General features: G+C 42.5%; 1 protein-coding gene across 6 annotated transcripts in view; it reads left to right on the top strand.

Moving 5' to 3' along the window:
- IRAG1 (inositol 1,4,5-triphosphate receptor associated 1) overlaps window positions 1-14,475 on the top strand; it is a 166,474-nt gene that overhangs the window by 136,887 nt on the left and 15,112 nt on the right. For all 6 annotated transcript variants that reach the window (XM_070383925.1, XM_070383922.1, XM_070383926.1 and 3 more), the window contains 4 exons: window positions 948-1,089; window positions 7,023-7,072; window positions 8,105-8,212; window positions 10,220-10,284. In XM_070383925.1, coding sequence (XP_070240026.1) covers window positions 948-1,089; window positions 7,023-7,072; window positions 8,105-8,212; window positions 10,220-10,284 — 365 coding nt within the window. The remainder of the gene's footprint in view (window positions 1-947; window positions 1,090-7,022; window positions 7,073-8,104; window positions 8,213-10,219; window positions 10,285-14,475) is intronic.

Genomic DNA, 14,475 nt, shown 5'->3' with positions numbered 1-14,475 from the left:
TGGTTCCGATGGACTGGTTCAGGCACTTATCCTCATTTTCCTTGTTGCTCTAGCTGCCACTCATCTTGTTTCCTTTAGACCAGTCTCCATTGGTGGACTGATTATGACACGCCTTTAAGACATTCAGTGGCTCCCCTCTTCCTTCAGAATGAGTCCAAAGCACTCAGTTCAGCTCTAACTCACCTTTTCATCTTGTGAACAAACCCAACCATTTGCTGATTCCTATATAAGCAGGATGACCTGTGCTTTCTTGGCTTTCCAGACAGTTCTGGTATATGCCTATTGCCCCAGCACAATTCCTGATAAGTAAGTGAAAGTCACTCAGTTGTGTCTGACTCTTTGCAACCCCATGGACTATAGCCCGCCCTGCTCCTCTATCCATGGGATTCTCCAGGCAAGAATACTGGAGTGGATTGCTATTTCCTTCTCCAGGGGATCTTCCCAACCCAGGGATTGAAACTGGGTCTCCCGCATTAAAGGCAGATTCTTTACTGTCTGAGCCACCAGGGAAGCCCTCAATTCCTGAAGGCATCCTCTTTACTCTCCAAAGGATTCGGTCTGGAGGGGGAATCCTCACGTTGATACAAGCCTGGTAATGTCCTGCCTCTAGACTTTGGCTCTTGGAGTTCCCTGAATGCGAACTGTCTCTCATGCCCATAGCTACATGCCCAGATGCTGCCCATGCCCTACATCACTTCAGCCTGTTTCATGAAGCCTCCCCCAACCCATTCTCCACAGGGAGGACTCTGTTCCTTCTCATCTCCTGAGGCTTTATGGCTGGGCTTGTTCTTGTTCTCCTCGAGGGCAGGTGCCTGAGCCCCTGTTTCAGCTCACACCCCAGACAGCAAACTCTTAGAGTCATATCACTGTAACCTTTTGAATCCCACAGCCCAGATCCTGGCTCAGAGCAAAGAGGGCTGATGAGCTTTTCCTCTGCGTCCCTGCAGGAAAAACGCATGTCGAAAGCAACAGAAGTGATGATGCAGTATGTGGAGAACCTAAAGAGGACGTATGAGAAGGACCATGCAGAGCTCATGGAGTTTAAAAAACTTGCAAATCAAAATTCGAGCCGCAGCTGTGGCCCCTCTGGTAAGAAACTGGACTCCTGCCCACTGCCCCACCTTGGCCCTGTGATTATGGGTCCCTGATGGATCCAGGCTAGGATCACACCTATGGGGCAGTCCCAGGGCCTATGTCAGGGTGAGCAAGGCTTGCTGCCCCACCCAATGCTGTCCACAGGGGCCTTGCAGCCACTGCTCCCGTGAGCCCCGGGGGCCTGGAACCAGAAAGCATGAATGGCCCCCAAGCAACTCCTGATAAAAATAACCAGAGAAGCTGACTAGTGATGCAGAGCCCTTAGGCTGCAAGAATTTAACCTCCTTTATGAGACTGACTGGTGGCTCAGCTGGTGGAGAGTCCTGGCTGCAATGCAGGAGACCTGGGTTTGATCCCTCTGTTGGGAAGATCCCCCGGAAAAGGGAAAGGCTACCCACTCCAGTATTCTGGCCTGGAGAATTCCATGGAGTGTTTTGTCCACTGGGTCGCAGAGAGTCAGACACGACTGAGCAACTTGCACTTCACATGAGACTGCCAGACCCCAGACCTTAGAGGCTTTGTGCTGTGGGGTCCCCACTTTGGGCAGCACATGCTAAGGAATTTGCATTTTTATTCTGGAAAGCATTAGGGATCCAACCAAAGATTTTAATCAGGGAGTTTCCATCATCATATATAGTTTAGAAGATTCCCTCTGGCAATAGTGTGACAGTTACATCACTGGGATAAAGACAGAGACAGGGAAACCCACGAGCCGGCTATTACAGGAGTCCAGATAGAGGTGGAGTCTGGGCAGTGGGGGTGGAGTGAGAGCCTGGCTAAAGGAGTGACTGCTAAGATAACCAGCAGAACTGTGGGCAAGACAAGTGCTTTAAAGAAAGACTTTTTTTTTTAAGTTCGGGACAGATTGCTATAGAACCACAGAGAGACGCCACCTTATTTCACTTGATACTGAATTGCAGTGTTTTTTTTTAATCTTTTATTGAAGTGTAGTTAATATACAATGTTGTCTTCATTACTGCTGTACAGCAAAGTGACTCAGTTTACATACATACGCATATACATTCCTTTTCATCTTCTTTTCCACTATGGTTTACCACAGGATTTTGAATGTAGTTCCCTGTGCTATGCAGTAAGAGAGTTGCTTTGTTTTAAAGTAAAAATAGGAGTTTTCCAGACTAGAGGGGGAAATACATCACAGGTGGAGGAAACAGCATGTGCAAAGATGTGGAGGTTGGGGTGAGAAGACTCTGAAACAAACCATCTTCTGTCTGGTTGCGGTGTTGGAGTGGGACAGTGACAGGCTGAAGGTAAGACTTAGACCAGGGCCACGTGCCAGGCCCTGAGAACAGTCTGGGCGTTTGCCCCACAGGCAATGAGACACCCGTGAGTTTACTCCAGTGGCCATAGTCGGGTCTTATTTTTAGAACATTGCTCTGACTTCAGAGCGGATGATGTATTAGGAGTGGACGTTGAGGAGTGGAGAGATGCGTTTGGAGGCTTTGCCGCAGTCCACGGGGAGGAGGATGGTGCTTTGGGCCAGGATCTGTCCTTGGGAGCTGCCAGGGTTTGAGCTCTGGCTGATGAGGGTGGTGTTAGTAGGAGAAAACAGACCTTTTAGTGACAGGAATCCCTATGGAATGCAAACATCCGTATTACCAAGAGCAGGAGGAGGGAAAGTATAACAGATGGAGAAACCTTTATAAACAGGAGGTTTCACAAGTTTCCTGGGGAATATCAGTGATACTTCCCAGAGTCCGAAGGCAGCACACACTCACTCCAGACCGTCTGTTTTGGATCTTGGCAGCAAGGCTCCTGACCCACATGCATCTGGGCCTCTAACAAACATCTCTCTGTCAGTGTCGGAAGTTGGAGAAGCTGCCACCAAAGAAATCCTAACACGCGGGCTCTTGCATTGTTGTCCGGCAAGGCGCAGGGTCTCTCAATTGCGTACCACCTTACCCACAATTTGTAGAATGAGCACAGTTGCCCATGAGTCTCATCCATTAGTTCTACAGACATTAACTGAGCACTGAGATGTGTGCCATGTGATACTGGACTAGAGAGGAGAAGGGTAGCCTGTGCCTGACCCAAGAGAGCTCCCAACCTGTGGTGAGGGCAGGGCAGGGAAAGTGGTGCCATGGCAGAAGGAAGCAGACTTTACGGGGCGCATGGCAGAGGCCCACGTTCAGTCTGGGGACACAAGAAAGTGCTTGCATTAAGACGGGAGGTAGCTGAGTGTTGAATGGTGAATGTGTGGTTTTCACAATCTGGTTCCACTCCACTGTTTTTCCAAGCTACACTTCAGTTTGGGCTGGTACAGAGGGGCCAGACGTGCCCGAGACCATTCCCTGATGGTGCTTGTTCCTTAAGCTTTTATATGACTTCTTTGTTACATATGTAATCTTTCTCTATGCCTGAGACTCTGAAGACTACAAGGCAAGAAAAATATCTCTGATTTCGAGAAAGGTGATACACATTCAAAAGAAAAATATAACATCTATTTTTTTCTGAATGTGAAACATGCCAGTTGTCTGCATTTTGGATTAAGGTAGATTTCCAGAAGTACAAATACTGGCTCAGGGGAAAGGAATATTTATAAGGCTCTTAAAGCAAATTATTTCCAAATAACCCATTGATATCTCCATTTAATGGGTAACAGTAATGCTCAATTTATCATACCATGGACAATCCTGTCTTTTTTTTTTTTTTTTTAAAAGTATTTTTGACTTTGAACCAATATTGTACCTCTTCTCATAGTTTTAATTTGTATTTCTTGACATTCATTTTCAAATGTTTGTTGGGCCTTTGTATTTCTACTTGTGTAAATTCTTTAATTCTTTGTCCCTCTTATGAGATTGGTATTTTATTAATTGCATTAACTTTTCATATACAAAGAATATTTTCTGGTACTGCTATTTTGGCTGACTGGAAAACTTGAAAATCCTTTGACTACAAATACTTAGAAATTTCTGCTGGATAAAGTGAATCAAACATTACCCAAAAGGAATAGCTGAATCCACAAGAAATACTCAGATACTAGAAAAGAAAAGAGAACTGAAACCAAGCTGACCCTGCAGTTTCCTTGAGGATAAGAGTCAGCCTCAGCTATCTGGACTCTGGGCTTTTGCACTCACGTGCAATCTGAGATGAGGCCTCAGAGACCCCATGGCAGGGAGCTGACTCTGAGCCTCCTATAGAAAGTGAAGACTTTCCAAGGACTGCATCTTTGAAACAATCACCAAGTCACAATGGAACAAATCAAGGAAGTTTATCTGCTTCACCCTGGACTCTGATAGGAAAAAAACTTTCTCCTTCCTCATAGGAAAACTGCAAACCCACAAAGTACATGCTATAACAGAAGAGATGATGCAATATGCAGAGATTCTGAAAAGAACATCACAATGGTGCTGCTAGGAACACTATTGGAAATAAATATAAACCACTCTGGAGAGACACACCCTGTGCCCAGGAGACAAAGAATCCTCTAAATAAAACTTCACAGGAGATGAGTTGACAATATAAAATTATAAAATAAAACAGTCTACCATCAGTGAGAATCATCAGACACTCAAACAATAGGACTGTATCCTAAACACAGCAGATAATAAAGCAATCTTAAAAATTTTTTCAAGTTGTGTATAAAATTAGAGGCATAAAAGAACAAATAAAAAATATGAGAATAAAAATACAATTATAAAAAATATAATCCTAGATATGAGGAATAGAGGCATGAAAATTAAACACTCAGCTGTTTAGGAGTGGTAGTTACTTTTAGTTCAACTGTTCGGTTGCTCAGTTGTGTACGACTTTTTGGTAGTCGGACCCTTTGGTAGCTCCTATAGTTGAAGCTGTTTCTCAGTATTCTCCTGGACACACTTCTCCATCCCCTTGAAGTTAGGTGAGCAATGTGATTTGGCATTAAATGTCAGTGGCAGGACATGTATCACATTTGAGCTGAGATCCCTAAGACTAGTATGCAATTTTCCCTGTGTTTCCTTCCACCAGACATTGTAATCATCCCTGCTCCAGAATAGTAGAAGCTCCATCAGCCTGAGTCCTGAGTGAGGAAATGCAGAGCAGAGCCTGTTGCTGACTCATAAGCAGTGTAGCAAAAGCGAGTAATAAATCTTAGTTGTTATAAGCCACTGAGACTTTGTGGTGGTTTATTATTGTAGCATAACCTTGCTTATCCTGATTGGTGTAACATTTATATCAGATTAGGAATAGTTGAGGAAAAAAATTGTTAACCAGAATGCAGATTTGAGGAAGTCACCCACAATGTGGTTCAGAGGGATAAATTAATTTAAAATATGAAAGAAATGTTATAAGATATATGACATGGGATATAAAATAAAGATTTGAAATACACTTATTAGGATATACATCAGGAGAGAAAATATTCAAAGGAATTTCCCAGGAACTGAGGATTTTTCAGAACTAAAGAAAGACATGAATTGTTGCATTTAGAAAGTACAGAGAATCCCAAGCGAAAGAAAGAAAAACACATCAGAGAGAAACTTTATGGAACCCCAAGGGCAAAATGAAGATCTTAAAAATAACCAGAGAGAGAAGACAGATTATCCATAAAGGAGTGACAATTTCCACAACCAATACCGGTACCAGGAGACAACGAAGTCAAGTGTTGAAAGAGCTGAGAGAAAATAACTGTTAACCTAGAGCTAATACGACCAACTAAACTGTCATGCAAGCTTAAGGGCTACGGAAAGACATTTTATGACAAAAACTGAGACAGTTTACCTCTCACAGCCCCTTACCAAAAGGACAATTAAAGAATGCACTTAAGGAAAAATAAAATGGAGATCGAAAGAAGGTTGAATCCAAGAAGAGATGGTAATCAGACATTTGTAAACATGTAAGTAAATCTAAACAACTAGCCACTATGTAAAACAGCAGTCACAATAATTTGAGATTACAAAAACCAAGTGAAGTAAAAATATTGAAAAACAGTAAGATTTGAAGGCACGATCATTGTTTTAAGGATGATTCAGGAAGAATAGAGATCTTGATTCATTTAAATCTAAAGTCAAATAACATGTGAAAAATTTAAGGGGGCACACTAAAGATTACAACTAAAATATATAAATTCCAAATCAATTTAGGGAGGGGGCAGTTAGAATAAATTTGATTTATGAAGCAAGGTAATTAGAAAATACAAAATAAGGTGGTAGAAATATATCAATTGCAAGAAATATAAACAGCTTAGAACTGTTGGTTAATAGAAAACCTCAGATTAGATTAAGAAAATGTGTTTAATTATGTGCTTTTCAAGAGACACACCTGAAGTACATGAATGTGAGAAATAGACAGCCATACAAGCTGAAGCAAACTGAATTGAGCTGTCAAAAGCCTTTCTCTACGCATACTTGTGTTTTCTAGTGGCAGTATTATCCATGTGTGGTGCTAAATATTTAACACAAATTTTATCACTTAATATATGTACTAAGCAGAAAAAATCTGAGTATGCTGGTTTCCTTTGTTCAAAATTATTTTGTAGATGACATTAAAATTACTGTTGTCAAGTTTCCACTTTTTATTGACACCACACCTTCCTTGCTCATAATTTCCTTGACTGTCCACACCTTGAATGAGCAAGATGATCCAATAAACCCTGGTATTGCTACGAGGAATCCTCACACACTCACCAGGGCATAATCCAGAGATGGTACAGTGGTGTCACGTGGAGACCAGAGGGGCAAGACCGAGACTTCTCATTGTGTCCAGAGGAGTTAGGATGAAGGTTCTGTCCCCTAGAAACCCTACTCTGCAGGTGACTGTCTCAAAGGGTCAAGTGTCAAAGTCAGTGACCTCGGCACCTCGGCCCTTGAGGCATCCCTTGAGGGTCAGTTCTGGTCCGTAGATACCTTGACTCAGTTTCTGTGATCTTCCTGCTGGAGCCTACTCTGAAAACTCATCTAGCTTCTCTCCTCTGTTTCCTCCTCCTGCAGAAGATGGAGTCCCTCGCACAGCGCGGTCCATGTCCCTCTCGCTGGGAAAGGTATGCATATTCAAGGAAAACTGGGGAGAGAAAGAAATTTCTACAGATTACCAGGAAATCATTCATTCTTGGATCCACAGGTGCCAGAGAACCTCTGGACAGAGTCTTTCATGCAGCTTCCCACACTTGATAGCTCATCCTCCAACCTTCTCTTGCTCATGGCTTCCCAGACTGTACCATCTCTTTAATGAACATGAAATGATGCACACACTTTGCTATTGTCATAGATAGTTTTCCTATGCTAGTCAGGTTTCATACACTGTACAATGACTAGAGGTCATTTTTGTTCCATTTCTTTAGGATCTGATTGATTAAAATCAGAATTGGGATTTCCCTGGCAGTCCAGTGGTTGGGAAACTTCACCTTCCGATGCAGAGCGTGTGGGTTTGATCCCTGGTTCCCGCCTGGCTCAGTTGGTAAAGAATCTGCCTACAATGCAGGAGACCCTGGTTCAATTCCTGGGTCGGGAAGATCCCCTGGAGAAGGGAAAGGCTACCCACTCCAGTGTTCTTGGGCTTCCCTTGTGGCTCAGCTGGTAAAGAATCTGCCCGCAATGCAGGAGACCTGAGTTCGATTCCTGGGTTGGGAAGATCCCCTAGAAACGGGAAAGGCTACTCATTCCAGTATTCTGGCCTGCAGAATTCCATGGACCATATCGTCCATGGGGTCACAAAGAGGCAGACACGACTGAGCCACTTTCACTTTTCAGGGAGCCAAGAACCCACATGCCTAGTGGCCAAAAAACCAAATCATGAAACTGAATCAATATTGTAACAAATTCAATGAAGACTTTAGAAATGATTCACATTAAAAAAAATCTGTAAAAAATCAGAAGGTGTTGAGAAATCACTCCTCACTAATAAAAAAATTTGTTAATTTTGGCCACTCTCTCCACCCCAGCCTCTACCACCATCATTACCTTAAAGCCAGAATATCCAATGAATACAGCATTAGGAATTAGTAGGCAGTTCCCAGGCCTTTCTGAAGTTTGGGTGCTTCCTCTGTGACAGTGGATCCATTCTCTTCCCACAGAACATGCCCCGCCGAAGGGTCAGCGTTGCCGTGGTGCCCAAGTTTAATATCCTGAACCTGCCGGGCCAGTCACCCAGCTCATCCCCCATTCCCTCCTTACCAGCCCTGGTGAGTATCATGATGCTTGCCTCCCAGGCCTCAGGCTCACAACTGTGGGGGTGACCTGGATGGGGCAGCATCAAAGAAGTGGGACAATTCAAAGCACAGATTCTGTGCTATAGGTTATAGGCTGAGAAACCTCAGCGTAGACCAGGCCCCATGTCTTGCACCGCCCAGAGAAGAAGACATAGTATCCCTGAGCAAGGTGCTGGCCACTCAGAGAGTGTTCCTTACAAAGTGTATCTCTCTTCATGCTTAAACCAGAACCCTCCACTCTACTGTGGGTTTAAACAGCTGAAAGTTGCATTGTGGAGGAAGTAGTAAGCTGAGCTTTGAATCCTAGGTGCTCTGATCCCAGAGCCTGAGTTGTTCAACCCAGTGTTACCCTGCCTTGATTCATTACTGCATTGTTTACAACATGGAAAGATTGGACATAACCAGAATTTCCATTAATAAGAGATCTATTTAAGTAAATTATGAATAGCCCAATAAGGAGTTTCTATGCAGTTGCTAAATATAATGATTAAAATGTAAATTTTTATTTATTGGCATGAAGAAAGTCCATAATTTATTACAAACAAAAAGCAAAACCCCAGTATTTCCAGTGTAACTCTGTTTTGTAGTTTTAAAAAAGGGTTTGTCTGTCTATGTGTAGACATAGAATATTCTGAAAGAATATATATGGAACTACTAATAATAGTCATTTCCAGGCAGTGGTAAAAGCCCAGGTAATTTTAATTTTTTGATCCTTTTTATATTTCTATAGTAAAACTGTATTACTTATAATTAGAAAATAATGCATTTCAATGTTTTTTAAACAAAGACTGTTCCTGTAAACAGTTCCCAGAACTTTGTGAATCTGGTTAATCCTATTTAAAACTCTTTAATTATTTCTCCAGTTGTTTCTCTATGCCCTGTTCGTGATCAGCACTATTCTGCAAAGAGCCAATCTGACTGTATAAGCAATAAATAGCTTTACTGTACTAATAATAGGTAGCAATAACTCTAAAACTTCTTTCACTTCTTCTGATCTTGAGCATTTTAATCATCCACAAGATCACTATAAGCTCCCAAATCACTCACTAAAATAAAGCAATTTGAAAACAATTTTTTGAAAAGGAGCCTCAGGAGTACCAGTTAGTATGTTTTCAGTTCAGTTCAGTCGCTCAGTCGTGTCCGACTCTTTGAGACCCCATGAATCTCAGCACGCCAGGCCTCCCTGTCCATACCAACTCCCGGAGTTCACCCAGACTCATGTGCATCGAGTCGGTGATGCCATCCAGCCATCTCATCCTCTCTTGTCCCCTTCTCCTCCTGTCCCCAATCCCTCCCACCATCAGGGTCTTTTCCAATGAGTCAACTCTTGACATGAGGTGGCCAAAGTACTGGAGTTTCAGCTTCAGCATCAGTCCTTCCAATGAACACCCAGGACTGATCTCCTTTAGAATGGACTGATTGGATCTCCTTGCAGTCCAAGGGACTCTCAAGAGTCTTCTCTAACACCACAGTTCAAAAGCGTCAATTCTTTGGTGCTCAGCTTTCTTCACAGTCTAACTCTCACATCCATACATGACCACTGGAAAAACCATAGCTTTGACTAGACTGACCTTTGTTGGCAAAGTAATGTCTCTGCTTTTTAATATGCTGTCTAGGTTGGTCATAACTTTCCTTCCAAGGAGTAAGTGTCTTTTAATTTCATGGCTGCAGTCACCATCTGCAGTGATTTTGGAGCCCAGAAAAATAAAGTCTGACACTGTTTCCACTGTTTCCCCATCTATTTCCCATGTATGTTTTAACAGAGACTATTTCCCAAACTATACTAAATGTACAATGCAGTTTCCAAATATACATTCCTTTAGACTAGGGATTGGCAATCAGGGCTCTCCATTAAAATCACACAGGATACTTCTAGAACATTCAATGCCTAGGCCCTACCCCAGGATTCAGAGACTGGTCAGCCCTGGCTTCTCCCTTCCTAGCTCATCCTCAATTCAATATCTCCTGTTTTCCATTCAGTCAGAATCATCCAATGGGAAAGGCAACCCACCTGTCTCCTCAGCACTGCCTGCACTTTTGGAAAAGTAAGTATGTCCATTTTCTTCTTAACTTTGGGGATCTCAGAGGAAAAGTTCTCCAACTCACCTTCCTCCCATCCTCACTCACAAAATGCGGTGGGTGGCAAATTAAGTTCTAGGGGGAAATGAAAGGTACTCTGAGACCCACAAAGATTTCAGACCCAGTTTGCAAAATTCCTGGACAAGGAAGATGCTGTAGATGAGTGCAAGTGTGCCTCAATCCTAGAAGAGCCCAGAGGGGACAGAAGCCTTCTTTATTCATTAGGATACTTTGAGCTACAGATGCAAGAAAGCCCCAAATCAAAGGTATTTAAATAGTAGGTGAGGCTTTTCCTGGTATGGCAGGGCCCCAGCTCAACCTCTATAGTTTCCTTGTCTCTGCCCACTTTGCATGTTGACTTCATCAGCAGATTTGTGACAAATGGCTAATGCCAGGTGTTTCATCCAGACACGACAACATCTTGAGGAAGAAAGGGACCATCTTGTCCCATGTTTGTTTCTTAGGAACCAGTCTTTCAGTCTTCCTTTTTATCTTGTTAGCAGATTTGGAACATGGTCCCTTTCTAAACCAATCACAGGCAATGTGATTGACAATGAGATTGTCATCGTAGTTTTAAACTATACCCTGGAGATGGGAAGAGAAGATCAGCTTCCCATGGAGCAATTGGATCCATGAAGAAGAGTAAATTCCCAGGCAAAATCATGTTGCTGTTAGGAAATAGGAAGAATGAATAATGGGTTGGCAACAAACAGTTTCTGCTACATGTAACTTTTCTAGGCCTCTATGCTGTTTGCAGTTCTTTTCATCCTTAGCCGAAGCAAGGCAGGCTATTTCTACATACTCAAGAGAAGTTTATAACTTGCTTTTCCAATTCTTTCATTTACTTGCTGGAAACATCTGGATCACAGCTGCCACCTCTCAGAACTTTCCCCTTATGTCTTTCTTCATTTGGTAGAACATACACCTCTATTCTTCCTTCTTCCTTGCCTTGAGACAGCTTTAGTACTTCATTTTTCATTGCTGTTAGAATAGTTTTGCTTGACCTGGCAAGGAAGGTCTGTGTCGTGTGCCTTTTTTTAGTACAGGCAAGCTCCCAGCTCCCCACCCCAGACTCTGCCTGTTTTCCTCACTTCTCAGTATATGCAACCACCAACATATCACTCAGTGATTCATTCTCTGTCCATTAATCTTGAAGTTGGTTGGGCAGTTCTTCACCTTTCCACCTAACCCAGAGAAAGCTTAGAGATCCTTCATGTTGAGTAGGGTGTTTTGTTTGTTTGCTTGTTTTTTGATCACTATAGGGACATTGTAAAGGGGTGACAGACTCACAACCGTGTGGAGGTAACGGAGCCTACAGAATCTTGCCAAGTCCCTAGAGTCATGGTGTCCAGTCCATGGTCTCTGAAATCTCTCCAGAAACAGCCATCTGATGCCCTGAGTGAGAAGCATGCTAAAATTCTCCCCCCAAGTCCCACCTTAGGACACACCAACCCCCTTTCCAAGAGGGCCCTAACAAGGCTCCATTCTCAACCCTCAGCCTGTAGAGCCAGTCAAGGCAGAAGATCTACATCCCCTTTCTCCCCAGCAGACTTTCAGGATGGGGCAGGGCCTGTACTCTGTAGAATGAATGCTCAGGCCAGCTGAGAGCTTCCATCTGAGGCAGCAGAGATCATCAAGGATCTGAACTACCCTTAAGTAGGAGAAAGTGAGGTACGAAACTGGGGACAGTAGGTAGCAGCCCTGAATCAGGAGTGGCAATGAATGAGGATCAATGGTGACAGCACCATTCCAAGGGTATAGAACCAAGAGAGACAGGGACAGAGTGAGGACTGAACCTAGTCGAGCAAGAAACCCTAACGAAGCAACTGCGTGCTGCTCATTCTTATGGGCTATTCAAAAAGACCACTGTGATACATTACCCATGCTGTGGTTGACTTGCCTGTTGGGAATACACCCAGTCTATTAAGATGACTGCAGAAAGGGGAAGAGCTATTCAGAGGAGGAGGGATTCAGATTAACAACAACTCTCCGTTCTGGATTTCTAAAAGATGCAAAGTAATTTTGATCTAAATTTATGGAACTGGAAATATTTAATAGATTGCCAAGGGATCAGCAATGAGACAATCTGTGAGTGAAAATGAATTCATAATTTCCATTCTAACAGAAATACAATTGTTTATAACTGCCTTTTCCATACTGTTAAAGAGAAACAATGCATTATTGGTTAATATGTATTACTATCTAGATTGTTGTGTTTAAATGATCTCACATTTCCCTAAGCATACAGTGATTGAGCAGGAGGGAAGTTGGCTAAGCACAAGAAATATGATGAGAAGATCATATTGCCTGTGGATAGTTCAAAAGCAAATATCTGATCACAGACTGCACTCCCAATAATAACTTGAAAGAATTCTGAGCCTTGTTCTTCCATATGACTTCATAGAAACCTGTTCTTCACTCAACAAGGGTCTAGGAACCTGTAGACTTAGAGAAAAAGAGAGAGAGAGATATTTAAAATTAGTATTAAAGATTAAAATAGAATAAGGCTCAAGAACAGTTTCATTTTAACTTGAAACAGTTTCAGTTTAACTTGAAAAAGCTGTTTATTCATAGTCTTTCATTTCTTCACCAATTAATGACCAAGACCCAGGTACCTGGAATGCACTCAAGGAGCTCACAGTATAATGGGAAAGACAGACGGAAAGCAGCCTATTGTAATATAGTGTGATGAGTGATATCAGAAGGAAGAACAGGCTATAAGGAAACAACATACAAGAAAATGAGCACATCACCCAGTTTTGGTAATCGGGGTTGCTTAGAAAACATTTCCTCTAGCAATTTATGTTAAAAGTGAAACCTGAAGGTTATAATAGTTAACCAGCTAACTAGGAGGTTAATAACATTCCAGGAACTAAGGCAATAAATTATGGAGTAATCAAGGAATAATATTGAAGATAATGAGAATTACTCTTATTATTTACTGCATGCTTACTTTATGCCAAGTTCTGTTCTAATTGCTTTACATTAATGATCTCCTTTAATCCTTATAATACCATGAGGAAGGTATACTATTAATATTTTTGTCTTATAGATGAGGAAACTGAAAGAGAAACCATCACATACCTGAGGATACACAGCTAGTAGATAATAGATCGCATGCACTTAACCTCTTAATAGACACTCCAACTGGACAAATGGGAAGAAATTCAGTGTGACACACAAGAAGAGAGTGGATTTAAGAGCTATTTTTGAAAAAGCTCCTGTGAGCTATTGTGAAAGAACTTGGTGACCGGGCATGGAGTGGAGGGCGGAGTAGATGGGAGTGCAAAGTTCACACAGAGCCATTCAGTGAAGGCTCAGCACCATCATAAATGCAGATGGTGCACAGGGCTGGTTTCATAAAAGTGGCCATTATATTGCTATAGCACAGAGCGATTTTCTCTTTAATCTGTAAAATAACCATTTTCTACGTTTTTGAAGCAGTCAAGATAATTGCTTACAGGTTTTATATGACATAAATATATATAGTTAAACAGTTCCCCTTTGCTGATAGTCTTCTGGAATGGATTAGCCCTCAATCAACCTATTAGTGAACTCCAGGAACCTGGGACTGAGTAACGGAGACTCAGGGAGTTCTTGCAGCCAAGGTCCCCCAGGCTGGACTTGTCTGAGGGAACCTGGTAATGGGGGTGGCTTACAGACATAGCTGAGTCCAAGAAGGTAAGATCTGTCCATGCTAAAGGACTGGAGTCGCTTTCAAATACTGTTGACCACGTGGGAAAAATAGAATCTAATATATCTGCAGGTCAAACAACACATTTTGACTAAATATCTCTTCACATTACTGAGAGCTAAGCACAATGGCAAACATTTTTGACCCAGTGGACGTGAGAGAACAATGAGCCTCATTCTAATCAGTCATCTCAGGAAGAAAGCACACAAGATTATGAACTGGGGACAGATGCCAAGATCCATGAGTGTCTGGCCCAGAAATCTCAAGGTGGGCACAGGCTGTGCTCAGCTCCAGGTTTACGATCATGCGATCATGCGTAGGGATTCCTTCAGCTCAGTCCAAACACTGAGTTCTCAGGAGAGAGTCATTTACGTAGAGGACCTGCCCATTTTGTAAGATTAACCGGCAGGGGATGAGCCACAGTGAAGGCAATACAGCTCAGCAAACACTTAAAGGCACTTCC

The sequence above is a fragment of the Bos mutus genome, chromosome 15 (assembly GCF_027580195.1).
Source record: "Bos mutus isolate GX-2022 chromosome 15, NWIPB_WYAK_1.1, whole genome shotgun sequence".
Lineage (NCBI taxonomy): Eukaryota > Metazoa > Chordata > Mammalia > Artiodactyla > Bovidae > Bos > Bos mutus.
This window is presented reverse-complemented; position numbering and strand designations above follow the sequence as displayed.